Source organism: Furipterus horrens, unplaced genomic scaffold, assembly GCF_987537825.1.
Source record: "Furipterus horrens unplaced genomic scaffold, mFurHor1.1.pri manual_scaffold_9, whole genome shotgun sequence".
Taxonomy (NCBI): domain Eukaryota; kingdom Metazoa; phylum Chordata; class Mammalia; order Chiroptera; family Furipteridae; genus Furipterus; species Furipterus horrens.
Genome location: NW_028327179.1, coordinates 18,361,358 through 18,376,167, shown reverse-complemented (window position 1 = coordinate 18,376,167; position 14,810 = coordinate 18,361,358). Strand labels below are relative to the sequence as shown.

The window sequence follows — 14,810 nt, the reverse complement described above, 5'->3', positions numbered from 1 at the left end:
ATGTGCACAGGTGTTTTCAGATATTATTTCCATGTAATTCTTCTGACTATCACTTATTCATTATTCCTTCATTCACTTCCAGCATGCATTGTGGCATTACTATGTTTTTATGCCGTACCAGGTACTGAAACTATAATTCCTCCTGTCATGGAACTTAGAATACCGGCGAAGGAAGATAGTTAAGCAAATGGTATAAAAAGATTTGCAAAATGTGAGAGGAAAATGCAATAGGACTCAGAAAGACATCCTACATCAAGTCATTTTTAGCTAAGATATAAAGGATAAGTAAGAAACAGTCAAGAAAAATGGGGTGGGATTGGATTTTAGGAAGAGATAACATGAGGACTATCCAAGATGTAGGCGAGCACTGTGTGTTTAAGGGGCTGAAAGGTCAGTATGTCTCAGGTGAAGGGACAGTAGACAGTGCCGAGGCCAGAAAGACAAGCAGGAAGCACCACATAGAGGGGCAGGCAGGCCAGCAGGCTAAGATGCGGCCCCCTGAAGGGTTTAGCCAGGAAGGTGATTAAGCACTGCTTTAGCAAAACAGGCAGTGGTACTAGGCAGGTCTTGATGAATTAAAAAATATATATTTGAATAAGAGTAATATTCAAAAAATGTTTGAAGAAGAAGAAGAGTAGAAGAGAATATTTCTGTTGAGTGGATTTGGATAGTGAAAGGGAGAGAGGGGAGTCAGATATCACCCCATATTCTCCTCTGGCTGCAATCAGTGAGACCAGAGGAGCTGAAGAAAGAGCAGCATGAGGCAGCTAAATGGAGGGTGCGCACAGTAGTTGTGCATATGGGTCGCAAATTTGGAATAGATGATTAGGCAGGGGATAGCGTTGTCACCATATAGGGAGCAAATATAGCCCTGGGAATGGGAGAGATCACCATGGAGAGTCCTGGGGGGAAAACAGAAGAGGGCCCCGGTGCATCATGTTTTCTACATAGGTTCTTGGACTGATCTTCTGCATCAGAGTACGAGTTCCTACAAAGCAGTTTCTTACTTGTTGACTGAAAATATTCTTAATGTTTAATAGGGCTTTACAAATATTTGCTGAATAAAGGAGTGAACAAAAAAAGAGGTACACCTGATGATACTATAGAACAATGATTTCAATATTATTTTAGATATATGCAGTACTAAACAGTCTCTGATACCTTCTTTAATACACTCTTTAAATGGTATAATAAAGAATTTATGCCGCAGTATGTTTATGAGGCAAAGAACAAGAGGAACAAGGTACAGACAAGCATCAGGTACAGCCCTGTCCTCGCTTAGCTTTACGATATAACCAACAGGATCTAAAGAATAAAAATGTAAGTAAATTTACAAAATTGTAGTGTTCGGATCCTAGTCTTAATTAAGGAGATGGGAGGGGGTAGCATGATTTCAGAAAAGGAAATATCAAGGTGGTTTCAATGAATTTAAATCAACTTCATGGAGTTGAAGGAAGGAAAAGACTTAAGTTCTATTTATTTCCCAAAGCCCATGGCTTCTACTTGAAAAACTCATTCCAGAGATCAACATAAGCAATGATGAAGAGGTAAATGGTAGTGACTCCAAGCCAGGAAAGCTACATGTCCCCCATTGCTGTACCAGAGCAAACTTTAAGATTCTTCAAGGCAGTATTGACATCCCACACATAGTAGTATGGTTAGTCCTAAGACTGTAATGTGCTTCTGAGACATCTTCTTCCGCCCAGCCCCCAAGACCTCTCCCATTTCTATTCAAGAAGGCTCGCAGTGAATACTGTACTTATATTGACTGACCAGATGATCAGTGGAATTGCATATATGCATACAAAGAGTTTCAGACACAAAGACAGTAACAGGATCACTTTAGAAATTATCAGTGTCACTTTGTTATCCCTTATTGTTTTTGGTGTGGCCAAAAGGGACAGAAACACAGGACAGGGCAGCATATACCACATAGGAAGATTATAATATCTCTGGCACTACCTGACAAGCTAACATCGACCCACATGTCAGCACTGAGTAGATTTCAGAGATGCCATGGTATCATTAGGATACACGTTGACATGTTTTAGTGGAACCAGCCTGCCCTGGCAAAAGCTGTAAAAAAGGAACAGACATGAAAAGATTAGTAAAAGGTGTCTATACTTGCTGAAATTGTACATAAAGTCCTGCAAAACACAGTAGTCCCTCTCTATATTGCAGTTCACTTATCGCGGCCTCACTGTATCGCAGGATTTTAAAAAATAGTGTATTGAACTATTTATTGTGGATTTTTCGCTACATCATGGGATTTTGCAGTACTGTATATGTATGTTGTTAAAGTTACGTAGGTTTAAGAGTGTAGAATATGTTTAAGAACATAAGTGGTGTTTATAAAAGTGTGGGAAAGGTTAATAAGGGAGTGGGAAAGGTTAATAAGGGACTGGGAACGGTTTATAAGTGGGTGGGAAGGGTTTATAAAGCCTTAAAACATATATAAATACTAAAATAAATGTAAGGTTCCTACTTCACGGATTTTCACCTATCGTGGGGGGGTCTAGAACGTAATACCCACGCTAAAGTGAGGGAATACTGTATGCTGTGTAGCTTAAACTATTATTATAGGCTGCTCTTTGAGGAAGCCCTGATTACATGCATGTAAGGCAGCTCTTCCCCACTCTTCTCTGAGTCCTGAACTCCCCATAGAACCTCGTTGTTGCCTGGACCACGTTAAAGCAGAAAATATCACAGCGGGCAGCCTTTTCCAGGGGGCAGTAAGCAGGCCCAAACTGTCACAGGCTGCTAGGCATGAAAGCAGGAGCAGAAGAAGGTAGTGGATGATCAGAACAACATTTGTTTCTTCTCAGATCTAGAATTTGGAGTGCAAATGTCCTCACACCAGTGGTGTGAACAAGCACTTCCTTGGTATAAAGAACTTAATTTCCATATGAACTGACTCTGAGCAGCGCAGGTGAAGCTCTGTCCCAAGCTGTGGCTGCTGTGACTCTGAATAACTGAGAGCAAATCATGGTTCTGGTTTTTAGGCATTTTTTTCCAGTTTCAATTCTTAACTAAGTTGACACATACAAATTGGTGGTGAGATTGTGCCTGGGGCATTTTTTTGTCTGAAAATCTGTATTTTTCACTATACTAATCTGAGATCTCTTTTCGGAGGAGCAACGTGAACAGTCTTCAGCCAGTTGTGATAGTTGTAAATGGTCTAAATTGTGCACTTTACAATTTTTTATCCATGGCGTTTGCAGGTTGTTCACTTAAAATATTCTTGAAATGGAAGGCTTCTTGTGTAAGCCGGGTGATATGGTAACAACCAAAGATCCCAGCTTTGGAACATAGCAAAATTCTTCTTACATACGTGTACTATAAATACCAGCATCTAAAGTAAAGAATTAAGGAACACACTCCAAGGCTACTAGGTTGCCCTTAGTACTCTGAATTATCTCTTTAACAACCTTGATACTTAAAAGGAAAAGATCTGTCACAGAAATTTAATTACAGTTGAACAGATACGCATGTTGCTTAAATATATGTAAATAAACATTTATATGGTCTGAGATTTTTATTTTGAAGTGGGAGCTTTTTGTTTCCATGGTTATTAAAAACTAAAGACTTTTCAAAAAGTTGCATGAGTTGATAAACGATAAATGAAAGTATTATCAAAGAACAATTAATAAAGACACTGAAGGAAGTGGTAATTAAGACGAGTTAATATATAATGTAGAACTGTTCGAAATGGACATTTGGAATTAAAGTAATAATATACATATAACATATATGTTGGCATGTGTTTGAAATGTCAGACAAACTGGGTAAATTCAAATAAAGTTATGAGGTCTTGAGATCTGTTAAGAAAATATGATTCATTTATAAGTAATGCTAACACTAATATTTGTTGTCATCAGCTTCTTTCTAATTTATGTATCACTGGCCACCTGTTCCAAGTAATTTGTAAGGAATTTGCAAGTTTCTGAACAAGAAGTGTCGGGAACAGGAATGACTCCATTTCCCCACTGTTAAAATCGGTTGTTAATTTTTCCTTGTAAGTTGATTACTTCTAATTATGATAATACAGCAGCTGCAGACAGTGCCCTTTCTTCCACATTCTGTGATATGAAAGGGACTGGAACTTGTTAAATAAAACTCAGGCCTGGTATTGTGTTACTATTATTGCTCCTGGGGAGGCTTATTAGCCTGTCAGAGAAGACGTAAGAAAAATCTATCATTCCTTTTGGAATACGATGAGTCTTTGTCACCCACAGTGTAATTAATGTTAAAAATAGAAAGAATGGCTATGATATGATTATGATTAGCCAGAGATGAGCTATTGTCCGAGTAACAGGCACTAATCCAGCCGTCCAGAGATGACCTACACAGAACCATCAGTTTGCTGATTGCCATTTCTCTCTGAGTTTGATGAAATATTCATGCCTTTGCTCTCCTCTCTGCAAGCACTATTGATTTCTTGTATAAACGCTGCTATATTTAGTCTAGACAAATGGAATGTGGATTGCTGCTGAATAAATTGGATGAAAGACTGGGATCTTGCCTGCCGCTTTCTCTCAGTCTTGGGCAATTATTTATAATCAAGAGCAGTTTTTGTAAGTTGAGGGTGATTTTTCACAATTTAGTGATTAGTCTCTGAACAAAGGCAAGCAGTTAGACACAATCATTTCTGTTGGGATAGCAGGTTAAGAAGTCAAATTACCCTTTGAGATTCACAATAGCTGCTTTGGAGAGTTCCTGGGACTTTTGTTCCTTTTCTTTTGGGGGGGGGGACTTTTAAGGGTTTGATGTTTACAGTTCATGGATAATAAAAAATACGAGCAAGAAGAGACTCCAGGGTCTCTGGAAGTTTCTCAAATTTGTCTGTATAGGGTTAAATTCTGATTTTTGCTTATTGGCATTTTCATGTAAAAACTGGAGGCTTCAGTTTGGCCTTTTTAATGTAAAAATGAAATATATCCATTAACAGTCTTTGCTTTTGATTGGAATTATGCCAACTCTATAAATTAATACTCGAAATCTCTTGTTACCCCAGTGCCTTGATTGAAAGTTCTACATTAGACATTGCAACTAGAGATCTTATGGACCATCATCCTCACTTGGTTTCAAACTGGGCTTAATTAGTAACTTTCCTTTCACAAATACAGTAGTCCCTCTCCATATCGTGGTTCACTTATCACGGCTTCACTGGATTTTTAAAAATATTATATTTAATTATTAATCGCATATTTTTCGCTATAAGGTTAATAAGAGACTGGGAACGGTTTATAAGTGGGTGGGAAGGGCTTATAAAGCCTTAATATATATATATATATATATATATATATATATATATATATATATATATATATATACTAAAATAAAAGTAAGATTCCTACTCCGCAGATTTTCACCTATCGCAGGGGGAGGGTTCTAAATGTAATAACCGCAATAAGTGAGGGAATACTGTATCATGATTTAAAAGACATTGTCCACCAAACTATGGTATATTAATAAATTGTATTACCATTTTCATTGAAGTGGCATTACCATCTACATAAGCTTCTGATCAGTATATTGAAAAATAGTGTTAGCAACCCAAGACTGATACCAGCACCCCCCTACTCCCTGCCTCCCCCATTCACAGGTGCGCACACACTGTTCAAATGATAAGCAAGGGCAGTAATGTTTCTTTTAGTATTTGCAGCTTTAACTTCTATAGGTAGGACTTCTGTTTGGCTTTCTTGACTCTGAAAACAGCTCTTAAATCCATATGGAATATTAACTTTGTGGTTCCCAACCTACAATCTGGAAGTCTAAGTTACTTACAGTAGTAGTCAGAGCATTAGATGCAATTTGGAAAAATACAGTAAAGTAGAAGGGGGAAAGTATTCATATTTCCAACCTAAATACAAACATCTTCTCCGTAGTACCTCACCAATTTTTGCTGTTAGAATTCAGAAACTAATATAATTAAAGCCCTAGTAGATATGATATGTTCTGTGAGGGATGGAATTTTGTTCTTTCTTGTTTTAATACTAAATCCCAACATCTAGAATCATGCCTGGGAATTTAATGTTCTTAATAAATTTATATTGACTAAATCATTTACTTAGTTTAAAGAGGTATCATAGGGTATACATCACTTTTATTTTTTTAATTGAATCTTGTAACATTTTTCATGTTCCCATAAACATTATTCTTAGTGACTAAATGTTTTTACCAAATGGACATGACATATTTTCCTTAGATATTTCCTTGTAGTTGATGATTTCAATTAAAAAAATAACACTTCAGTAAACATATAGCATTGAACTGTTTTTTTCTCTGTTAGTGTTATCTCCTTAAGATACATTCCTACAGTTGGCAAATCTGAATCAAATGGCAGAAATATTGATGCCTCTTGAAACATATCACCAAACTGTTTTTCAGAAGTCTGAAACCAATTGGCAGTGTCTTTCGCAATATGTAATTGTCTAATTGGCCTAATGCCCGCCCTCTACAATGGAGCAGTATACATATGCATGAATTATATATATGATATTTAATAATTAGAAAATTATGCCTTATTTTGACTTAAAATTTGCATTTCTTTTCTAGCGAAGGTGAATTTTTTGAGTTTTTTAGCTATGTTTCTGTATTTTCTTCATTTTCTAGAAGTTTCTTTTTTTTAAATTGTCTGATATGTAACAAGAAGAATATACAATTTCATTTTCATATTTGTTCTTACTATTTTTGTTTTGTTAGCCACACAGTATTGATTTATTTTCATATGCAGTAAGTTTCCATTTTTATGTAAGCAAAAACACCAAAAGCATTTATTGAGGGGTGTTGTAAGTCTTTTAGTGGATTATCCCATTTAATCCTGCTAGCAACTCTTCTGTTGTTACTTTTTACTGTATCTCCAATTTACATATGAGGAAACTGAGGCCTAGAAAATTTAAGTTACATACTCAGACTAACACAGTTAGAAGGACAGAAGGATGGGAATAGGCATTTAGGTTTTAGCAGAGGTTGAAACTTGGCAGCCTGCATGTCAAAGTTGACTTACAAAAGCTTTCTTTCTTTTTTTTTTTTTAACCAGCAATTTTTTGGATCTTAGTAATAGTGGCTGACCACTTTAGAGAAGCCATGTAATCCAGTTTGCCATAATTTTCCCTCCAAAACCCCCATTATTTTTACCTCAACCTGTTTCTTTCAAGTATAGAATTTTCTTTGTTTTTAACTACATAATTTTCTTGATCCCTGTGGGCAAAGGTAATATTCACACTTTTTGACAAGCAGTTTGGCATAGAGACTAATCAGAATGAACAGCAGCTATAAACAACTGCTCTACCTCCATGTCTACTCTGTCTGTGGGCTTTTGTGCTCATCCCACCCCTGAACGTTATCTAACAGAAGTTCTGCTAAGAATTTTATGTATATTATCTAATTACATTTGTATACATTTAAATGTCTATAATTATTCTCTGATGATCAAGTCTTTCTTCATCCAGTGGTTTCATTGAATACTTGTTTTAAGCTGCCTCACAGTTTTTCTGGCTTGTTTAGTTTAGGAATAAGGTAATTGCCATACAGATCATTACCATTTAAAAACCAGCACACAGAAGCTTGGCTGCTTTCATTGGTTTGTGATTGGCCCTGGCTGTCATTGCCACGGTTGTTCAATCAACTTACCATTCCCCCCATTTTAGCATGCAGATTTGTACTTTTTCTTTGCTGAATTCAATAGCCCTACAAATACATTATGTACACAGCTTTCGCTTTTTAAAGAATATATCTTAGAATGTATCTTTTGGACTCTAGTTACAAACAAAAATGTTTGCAAATGTACAGATTTTGTTGTGTTAGAAGTTCTCTATTAAAACGTGAAATCTTGCCCTCAGTGGAGTTGCATTTTTGGTCCTAAGTTGTCTTGACTTTTGTAAGTGGTGCAGTCGATAAGTTTTATGAACAACTTTGATACTAGTAAATCATTGGAGTCATCTCTTTGAAAAAGGGAAATATGGAAGGTTCTTAGCAGTGTACAAATTACTGGGAGAAAATTAGCATATGGTACATTTTATCAAAATTTATATGCAGAAATACCTTTGATCATCATTGTAAAAATATGACTAGACTTGTTGATGTAAAATTTGTTGTCTTTTGTGTCTGTCAAGTCAGTGGGCCAATTGCCTGTTCTTTGTCATCTCTTTATTTTCTTCCCGTTTCTCCAGTGGATGTGAAGTCAGAGGTTCCCGTGGGCCTGGAGCCCATCTCACCCTTAGACCTAAGGACAGACCTCAGGATGATGATGCCCGTGGTGGACCCTGTTGTCCGTGAGAAGCAACTGCAGCAGGAGTTGCTCCTCATCCAGCAGCAGCAACAGATCCAGAAGCAGCTTCTGATCGCAGAGTTTCAGAAACAGCACGAGAACTTGACACGGCAGCACCAGGCTCAGCTTCAGGAGCACATCAAGGTAGCAAACGTTTCCTTGCCTCTGACCTTTTCTCTCAGGAAGCCTGCACCGTTAAGTGGGCATAAGAAGGAGCCCTGGGGTGGGGGTGGGGGGATGTTCACGGTGGTTAACACATGGAAGTCTGGCTTGAAGGACATTATGACTGCATTGGCGAAAACCTTGAATAAGTGCTAGGAATGCTGTCTACAAACTTGCTTTGGTTCTTGGAGGGACCTCTACCACTCTTTTGTCCTTTAGTTTACAGCATCAGTAGTAGGGAATAGTAACCTCCCATCCTTTTTTTAGATTCTCTTTTGCATTACTTTGTTCATTTTTCTTATCTACTTTCCACCAAAAAGAACCATGAGCCTTGGAAGACCCATTTTATATTTCTAAAGAATCTGCTTATATTAATTATCAGAAAGGATAAATTAGTCACTTAATTTTTTTCCCTAATATTTCTTATGGAAAAGACCTCATAATGTACACATTTGAAACATATTTTTATGAGCCTAACAGACTATAGATGATAGTTTATCAAAAGAATGTTGGGATTAGTTGACAATTTCAGACTCAAGTTTTTAAAATTATTTTAGGAGGAGAAACAAGTCCATGTCCCAGAATTTTTTACGATGGAGTCTTTTCTTGTCAGATTGTTTTAGATGTCTATGTATCTATTTCTTCCCTTTTGAATTCAGAGGTAATTACTACTTTAGCTTTGTTTCTAAAATGTCTTTCAACTTCTTGACAAAGACCCTTAAAGCTATCTTGGTCTGATATATAGATATCTAATTTGAATTTATTATGAAAGTACTATAAAACAGCAAATAGTTTTACTTAAAATTCATGTTGTGTTCAAATTAACTCCTTCATAATGACTTAAGTATGTTAATTTATTAATGATAAATTACTTTATATTATCTCATATTTTATTTAATGCTTGATCTATTACTTGCATATCAAATAACAGCACATTTATATGGGGTTCATATAGATAATTTATATTAATATTGTATAATTTTATGACATTAATATTACAATGTCTGAGAAGGTAAATTGCTGTTTTCTTCCCCTATGTCCCTTGTTTTATAAAGTATTTCCTTAAATCCTTAAACTGAAATACCTGTTTTATCTTATTTTCCAAAATAACATTCTTTAACTCCTAACATAAACCATAACAAATTTTTCATTTTTTAAAAATCCTTGCCTGAGAATATGTTTATTGGTTTTTAGAAAGAGAGGAAGAAAGAGGAGGGGAGGGGAGAGAGAGGAGGGGAGAGACGGAGAGAGGGAGAGATAGAGTTGAAAGAAACATCGGTTGATTGCCTCCTGTACCTGCCCCGAATGGGCATCGAACCCACAGCTTAGGTATGTGCCCTGACTGCAGATCAACCCCACAACCTTCTGGTGTATGGGATGAAGCTTCAACTAACTGAGCCACCTGGTCAGGACAGTACATTTTTTACTAGTGATGTTTTACTCATATGAGCATTTTGAATATGGCTTCTATAATAAACATCTATTGAGTTGGAGGCTATTATCCCATTTTCCACCTAGTAAGCTGAGACAGAGAGAACTATTATAAGTTGCCCAAGGCCACACAGCCAGTGAGAGGAGGCTCCAGTGTTTGTAGTCCTGCCTTGTCTGTCTCCAAAGCTGTTCCACATCGTGCCTATCTCCTGGACCAAAACGTCTGAAACTGGAGGGGTGAAGTTTTGTTTCCATTTTCTTCAGCCTCATTCCTGCACTCTTTGATAATGGATGCTGGCTGTGGGTGTTAAATTTTGAGTGTTTCTAGATTCCTAAGGCAGGTTAAATATTAATTCTCTTGGGGCTTTGAAGCACAGAATCAATTTGATCAATCCCAATATCTGTACAGAAGTAACATTCAAGGCAAAATTTAAGCAAAGTTATGAATTTTTCTGTTGCAATGAAATATCTAAAAAACACCCAAAAAAGGCACCAGTGCATCAAAGTCAGAATGCCAAAGATTTTAAAATGACACTTACCCAGAAACGCCTCTAACTCTATCCCTCATGGTAAGGCTATCAGGGTTAACAGATAGAGTTGGTTTCCTGTTGCTTCAGAGTGACTGATGCCATTCCACAATGGCTTTTTTTCATTCTATTACTTTTGAGCATAAATTTCATATCTTCAGATACCTGTCTAATATAAAAAGTACATTATACTAACATTATTGGAATTGAGAGTTGAAAATAGTAATAATAATTAAAATTAGTATGGTCGAAACTTACAAACTAAATTTCATGTACATTATGGACATGATGTGTGAGGGAAATTTTTTGTCGTGTCTTACATATAAGGAACCGAGGCTTCGAGTAGTCTAGTAAATTGTCTAGATCTCATATCTAGTAACGTCAGAATGTAAGGAGAACTCAAAGTCTTTAGTTATTCCTCAGAGAGCACATTGATTATTATTCATAGATATCCATTTCTTGGTCTGAGAGAAAACTGACATCTCACAACAATTATTAATAATGCTGCATATTCATATTATTCCTTGTTTGGAAGTAAATCCAAGGGATGCAAACAACCAAACCACAGTGCATCAAAGTGCAGTTTAATGGAAGTGATTTCTTCTTGACCAGTGTCTCTAATCTGAAGCTCTTGTATGCTGGATGGACAAACTAGGCTGTTGTTTTGAGGAAAGAGCCTATATAAATAACAGACTGCATTAATCTGTTAAGAACCTTTGCTGTATAGTTTTGAAATTCTTAACACTTATTCTGTTTCAGGTAGACTTCCCTGAAATTAACTCACTTCTCATCATTCAGATCAGTTTATTTTCATGCTATTTCTCAGGATGGGAAGTGAAGGTTTTAATTGTTTATTTATAATGTGAGAGAAGTGGGAGAATAGACTTCTGGACAGTTCCCGTGTTTGCCTGTTTTCTGTATTTCAGCTTACACAGGAAAGTTTCTCAGGGAACTAAAGATTGGAGTGAATTTGGTACAGATGTTTGACAGGGCAGAACAGGTACTGAAGCTCCCTAAAAACTGCCTTATTGGTGACATTGAGACCATTTATAACATTAGATACTGGTCTTTTCATTTTAGTAATTTACAAAAGAAAAAAAAAGTGGGTAAAAAATGTAAACTGAACACAAATGAGTTCCAAAAGCACGTAGCATTTCGATTTGGGTTGGTGATGACAATGAAGCTTAAGGAAATTGCACACACTCATGTCTTTCTCTTCTCGCAAGTTGCAACAGGAACTTCTAGCCATAAAACAGCAGCAAGAACTCCTAGAAAAGGAGCAGAAGCTGGAGCAGCAGAGGCAAGAACAGGAAGTAGAGAGGCATCGCAGAGAACAGCAGCTTCCTGCTCTCAGAGGCAAAGACAGAGGACGAGAAAGTAAGAGGCACCAGGGTCAAAGGAGGACTCTCTTCCCTCACCTTTAGCGCCAAGCAGAAAGAAGCCTGAGAAAGAGTGGAATTAAACGTGTCCAAATTGCCTGCATGTAACTAAAAGAATACAGTATGGACCCAAATGTAAAGCTTTGACCTCACCTGTCAGCTCTCTGCATTCAGTCTGCAAAGCATCTCAGGAAGGAAACACAGCATTGGTTCCAAAGATACTAATTTCTGGTTTTTGAATTTCAAAAATAATGTCACAGGAAAGCCATCTTGCTCTGCCATATTGTTTAGTAATAAACTTTCACGTTTCCTCACTATACCTTTCTCCAACTCAAGAAATAATTGCTCTGTAAGTCAGGCCTTGCCTCACTTTGATTTTTGAGTATCGAGACCTTGGGAAGATTTAAGGCAGAGCAGATGTAAAAATTTAAAAAACAAAAAAAATGAAAAAAAAAAAACTATCCACAAGAGGGAGACAGATCCAAATAATTGCCCTGTATGAGGTCAGTTCAAAATCAGGTTGTGTAGCAAGGTTTAAAATTGGGTTACTTGAACTGGAATTGTCAGCAGTATTTATTTGTTTAATGCTCAAAGGTTTTTTTAAAAAGTTAGTTTTTCAAAACAGTGATTCAGAAATGATCCTTTCATGTGTTTAATCACTTATATGGGTTCCCAAGATTCTTGTTATTTCAAAGGCACTGTTTTGTTTCTCAGCAGTGTTTTTTAAAAGCTTAGAAAAAAATTAGTATTAATTCTGGGACTCCCCTTTCTGCAAAAGCAATTAAGGAAATAATCGAAGGCCTTTTGAAAACTGGCAGTTTCATCAGTAGTTCCAGAACCTTACTATGCCATTTTCTAAAGCCTGTTTAGACTCTGTTGTTGTTTTTTTGTTTTGTTTTGTTTTTTCTTTTAATAGGAAAACTTCATATGCTGTGACCAGTGGTCTTATATCTTAATTTTTGCTAACTACTCTAGAAGGATAAAACTCTTAAGTCACATCTGTTTCTGTATGTGTGTGTTTCAGGGGCAGTGGCAAGTACAGAAGTAAAGCAGAAGCTTCAAGAATTCCTGTTGAGTAAATCAGCAACGAAAGACACTCCAACTAATGGAAAAAATCATTCCGTGAGCCGCCATCCCAAGCTCTGGTACACGTATGTGCAGTGTTTGGCTCTTTTTATTACCGGGGTAAAGGACACAGGTTGTGTGTTTAGCCCACCTGACACAAATCTGGGGCTTGCCAGTTCTCAGCTATGTGGTTTGGGTAAAGTTTTTGAATTCTGTAACATCAGTTTCCTTCTCTGTAAAAAAAAAAAAAAAAATGGTAATAACAGTCCTAGCTGTCTTGGCCTGCTGGGAAAGTCCTATAAAATAATGTGGTAAAGGGTATAACAGAGGGCAGAGCTTAATAAATGTTAGCAGGTATCGTCTAGAGGGCCAGGAAGGCTATAAGTACTTTGCTCAATCAGTAACTGACAAATACAGGGCAGGGCATAGAAATTAATTCATATTTTTCATTTTTCTATTCTCAGTGGTGCATCTGGTATCTTTACAATAATTTCTGAAGATTTGACAGGTTGAGATTTCATTGTACTTGGTCTGATAAAAGATGGAGATTGGAGCTATTTTTGCAAGTACAGGAGATTTTTTTATTTAAAAAAATAATAAAAGGAAGAAGGGCAAGGGAAGGAAGGAAAAGAAAGCAAAAGATGGTCACCAAATAAATCTAAGTCTTCAGTGACTAGGTTTCCCCTGCCCATGTCACCTTATTTCTTCCCAACCTGTAAAATGAGGGTAGGCTGGCTTTTGACACACAAGCACACGACACAGCACATTGTGGTATTACAGTTTTTATGGGATCATATTTCCCCAAGCCCTGTAAAGAAATGCTACTATACAGTACACAAATATTTCTGCAAATGTAAAGCAGGAGGTGGTTTTAAAAATTAGGACACACCTTATAGGCAAAACATATTTGGATGACAGATGAATAGATAATGGTTTCATATCTCTCATTTTACAGATAGGTTTGCTGAATGACTCTAGGATTTTACACTTTACGTATTTTTAATCCCTCACATCATAAGGATAAAGGAATAAATATTTGATTACTCTGTTATAATGAAATTGTCTGCATCCCGGGAATTCTATTAAAAGCATTATTGTACTTATAATTCTGTTTTGTAAGTATCTGACCTTCTCTGCATCTAAAAATGGTAACTGAGGCAGATTCCAAAATGCTATTATAAATACTTTATAATGGTTTTCATAATTTTTATCATGCAGGTCAGTTCACTTGAGAACCCAGTCCCTAAAGAAAATGTTCACATATTCAGTCAACATCATAGTCTTTAAAAAGAAACACAGTTTATTACCTAAAATTACAAACATAATATATAATGAATTCATATTCTAAGTTAAAGTCTGGTCTAAGAAGAGATTTCTTTTTTTAAATGGGAGACTGGGAGACAGCTACATTTAAACAACTTGTCAGCTGAAAATTCCTTAGCTGTTCCCTTGGGTTTATTAATCATGACTCTCAAATGTTACTTAGCAAATTTCTGGGGGGGGACTGAACTGAACTTCAGCAGGCTCCAACTCCAGACAACCATAAATCATTAAATTATGGAATCTGAATCTAATCCTTTTTTTTGCTGGTAATACCTAGATGAAATACCTTTAAACCACTTAATTCTTGAGAATGTGATTCAAATGAACACTGGTAAAATAATCACCGTGTTGGTGATACCATGTATAATCATTATAGACGTTTATACCCACTGGCTAGTCTACGTTCAGACCTGTACACTATTCCTCAGTAGCACAATTGCATCTCCTTCACGGTATTTATGCAGAAAAGAGAAAACGTTTTGAAAAATCAGTTTTGTATTAAAGAAACATGTGATCCCGGTCTGTACCTTGATCTGCTATATGTCACTCCTTTCATGTATTAGCTAGCCATTTTTAAAAATGAAGTGCTTCTATGTTTACTTTTACGTTGGTTGTTCTACATAGTTGACTGAAAAGGATTCTGATAATGAC

At 36.5% G+C, this 14,810-nt stretch overlaps 1 protein-coding gene across 2 annotated transcripts in view; it reads left to right on the top strand.

Moving 5' to 3' along the window:
* LOC150001369 (histone deacetylase 9-like) overlaps positions 1 to 14,810 on the top strand; it is a 465,158-nt gene that overhangs the window by 383,817 nt on the left and 66,531 nt on the right. For both annotated transcript variants that reach the window (XM_090287130.1, XM_090287131.1), the window contains 3 exons: positions 8,175 to 8,416; positions 11,619 to 11,769; positions 12,796 to 12,922. In XM_090287130.1, the coding sequence (XP_090143256.1) occupies positions 8,175 to 8,416; positions 11,619 to 11,769; positions 12,796 to 12,922 (520 nt within the window). The remainder of the gene's footprint in view (positions 1 to 8,174; positions 8,417 to 11,618; positions 11,770 to 12,795; positions 12,923 to 14,810) is intronic.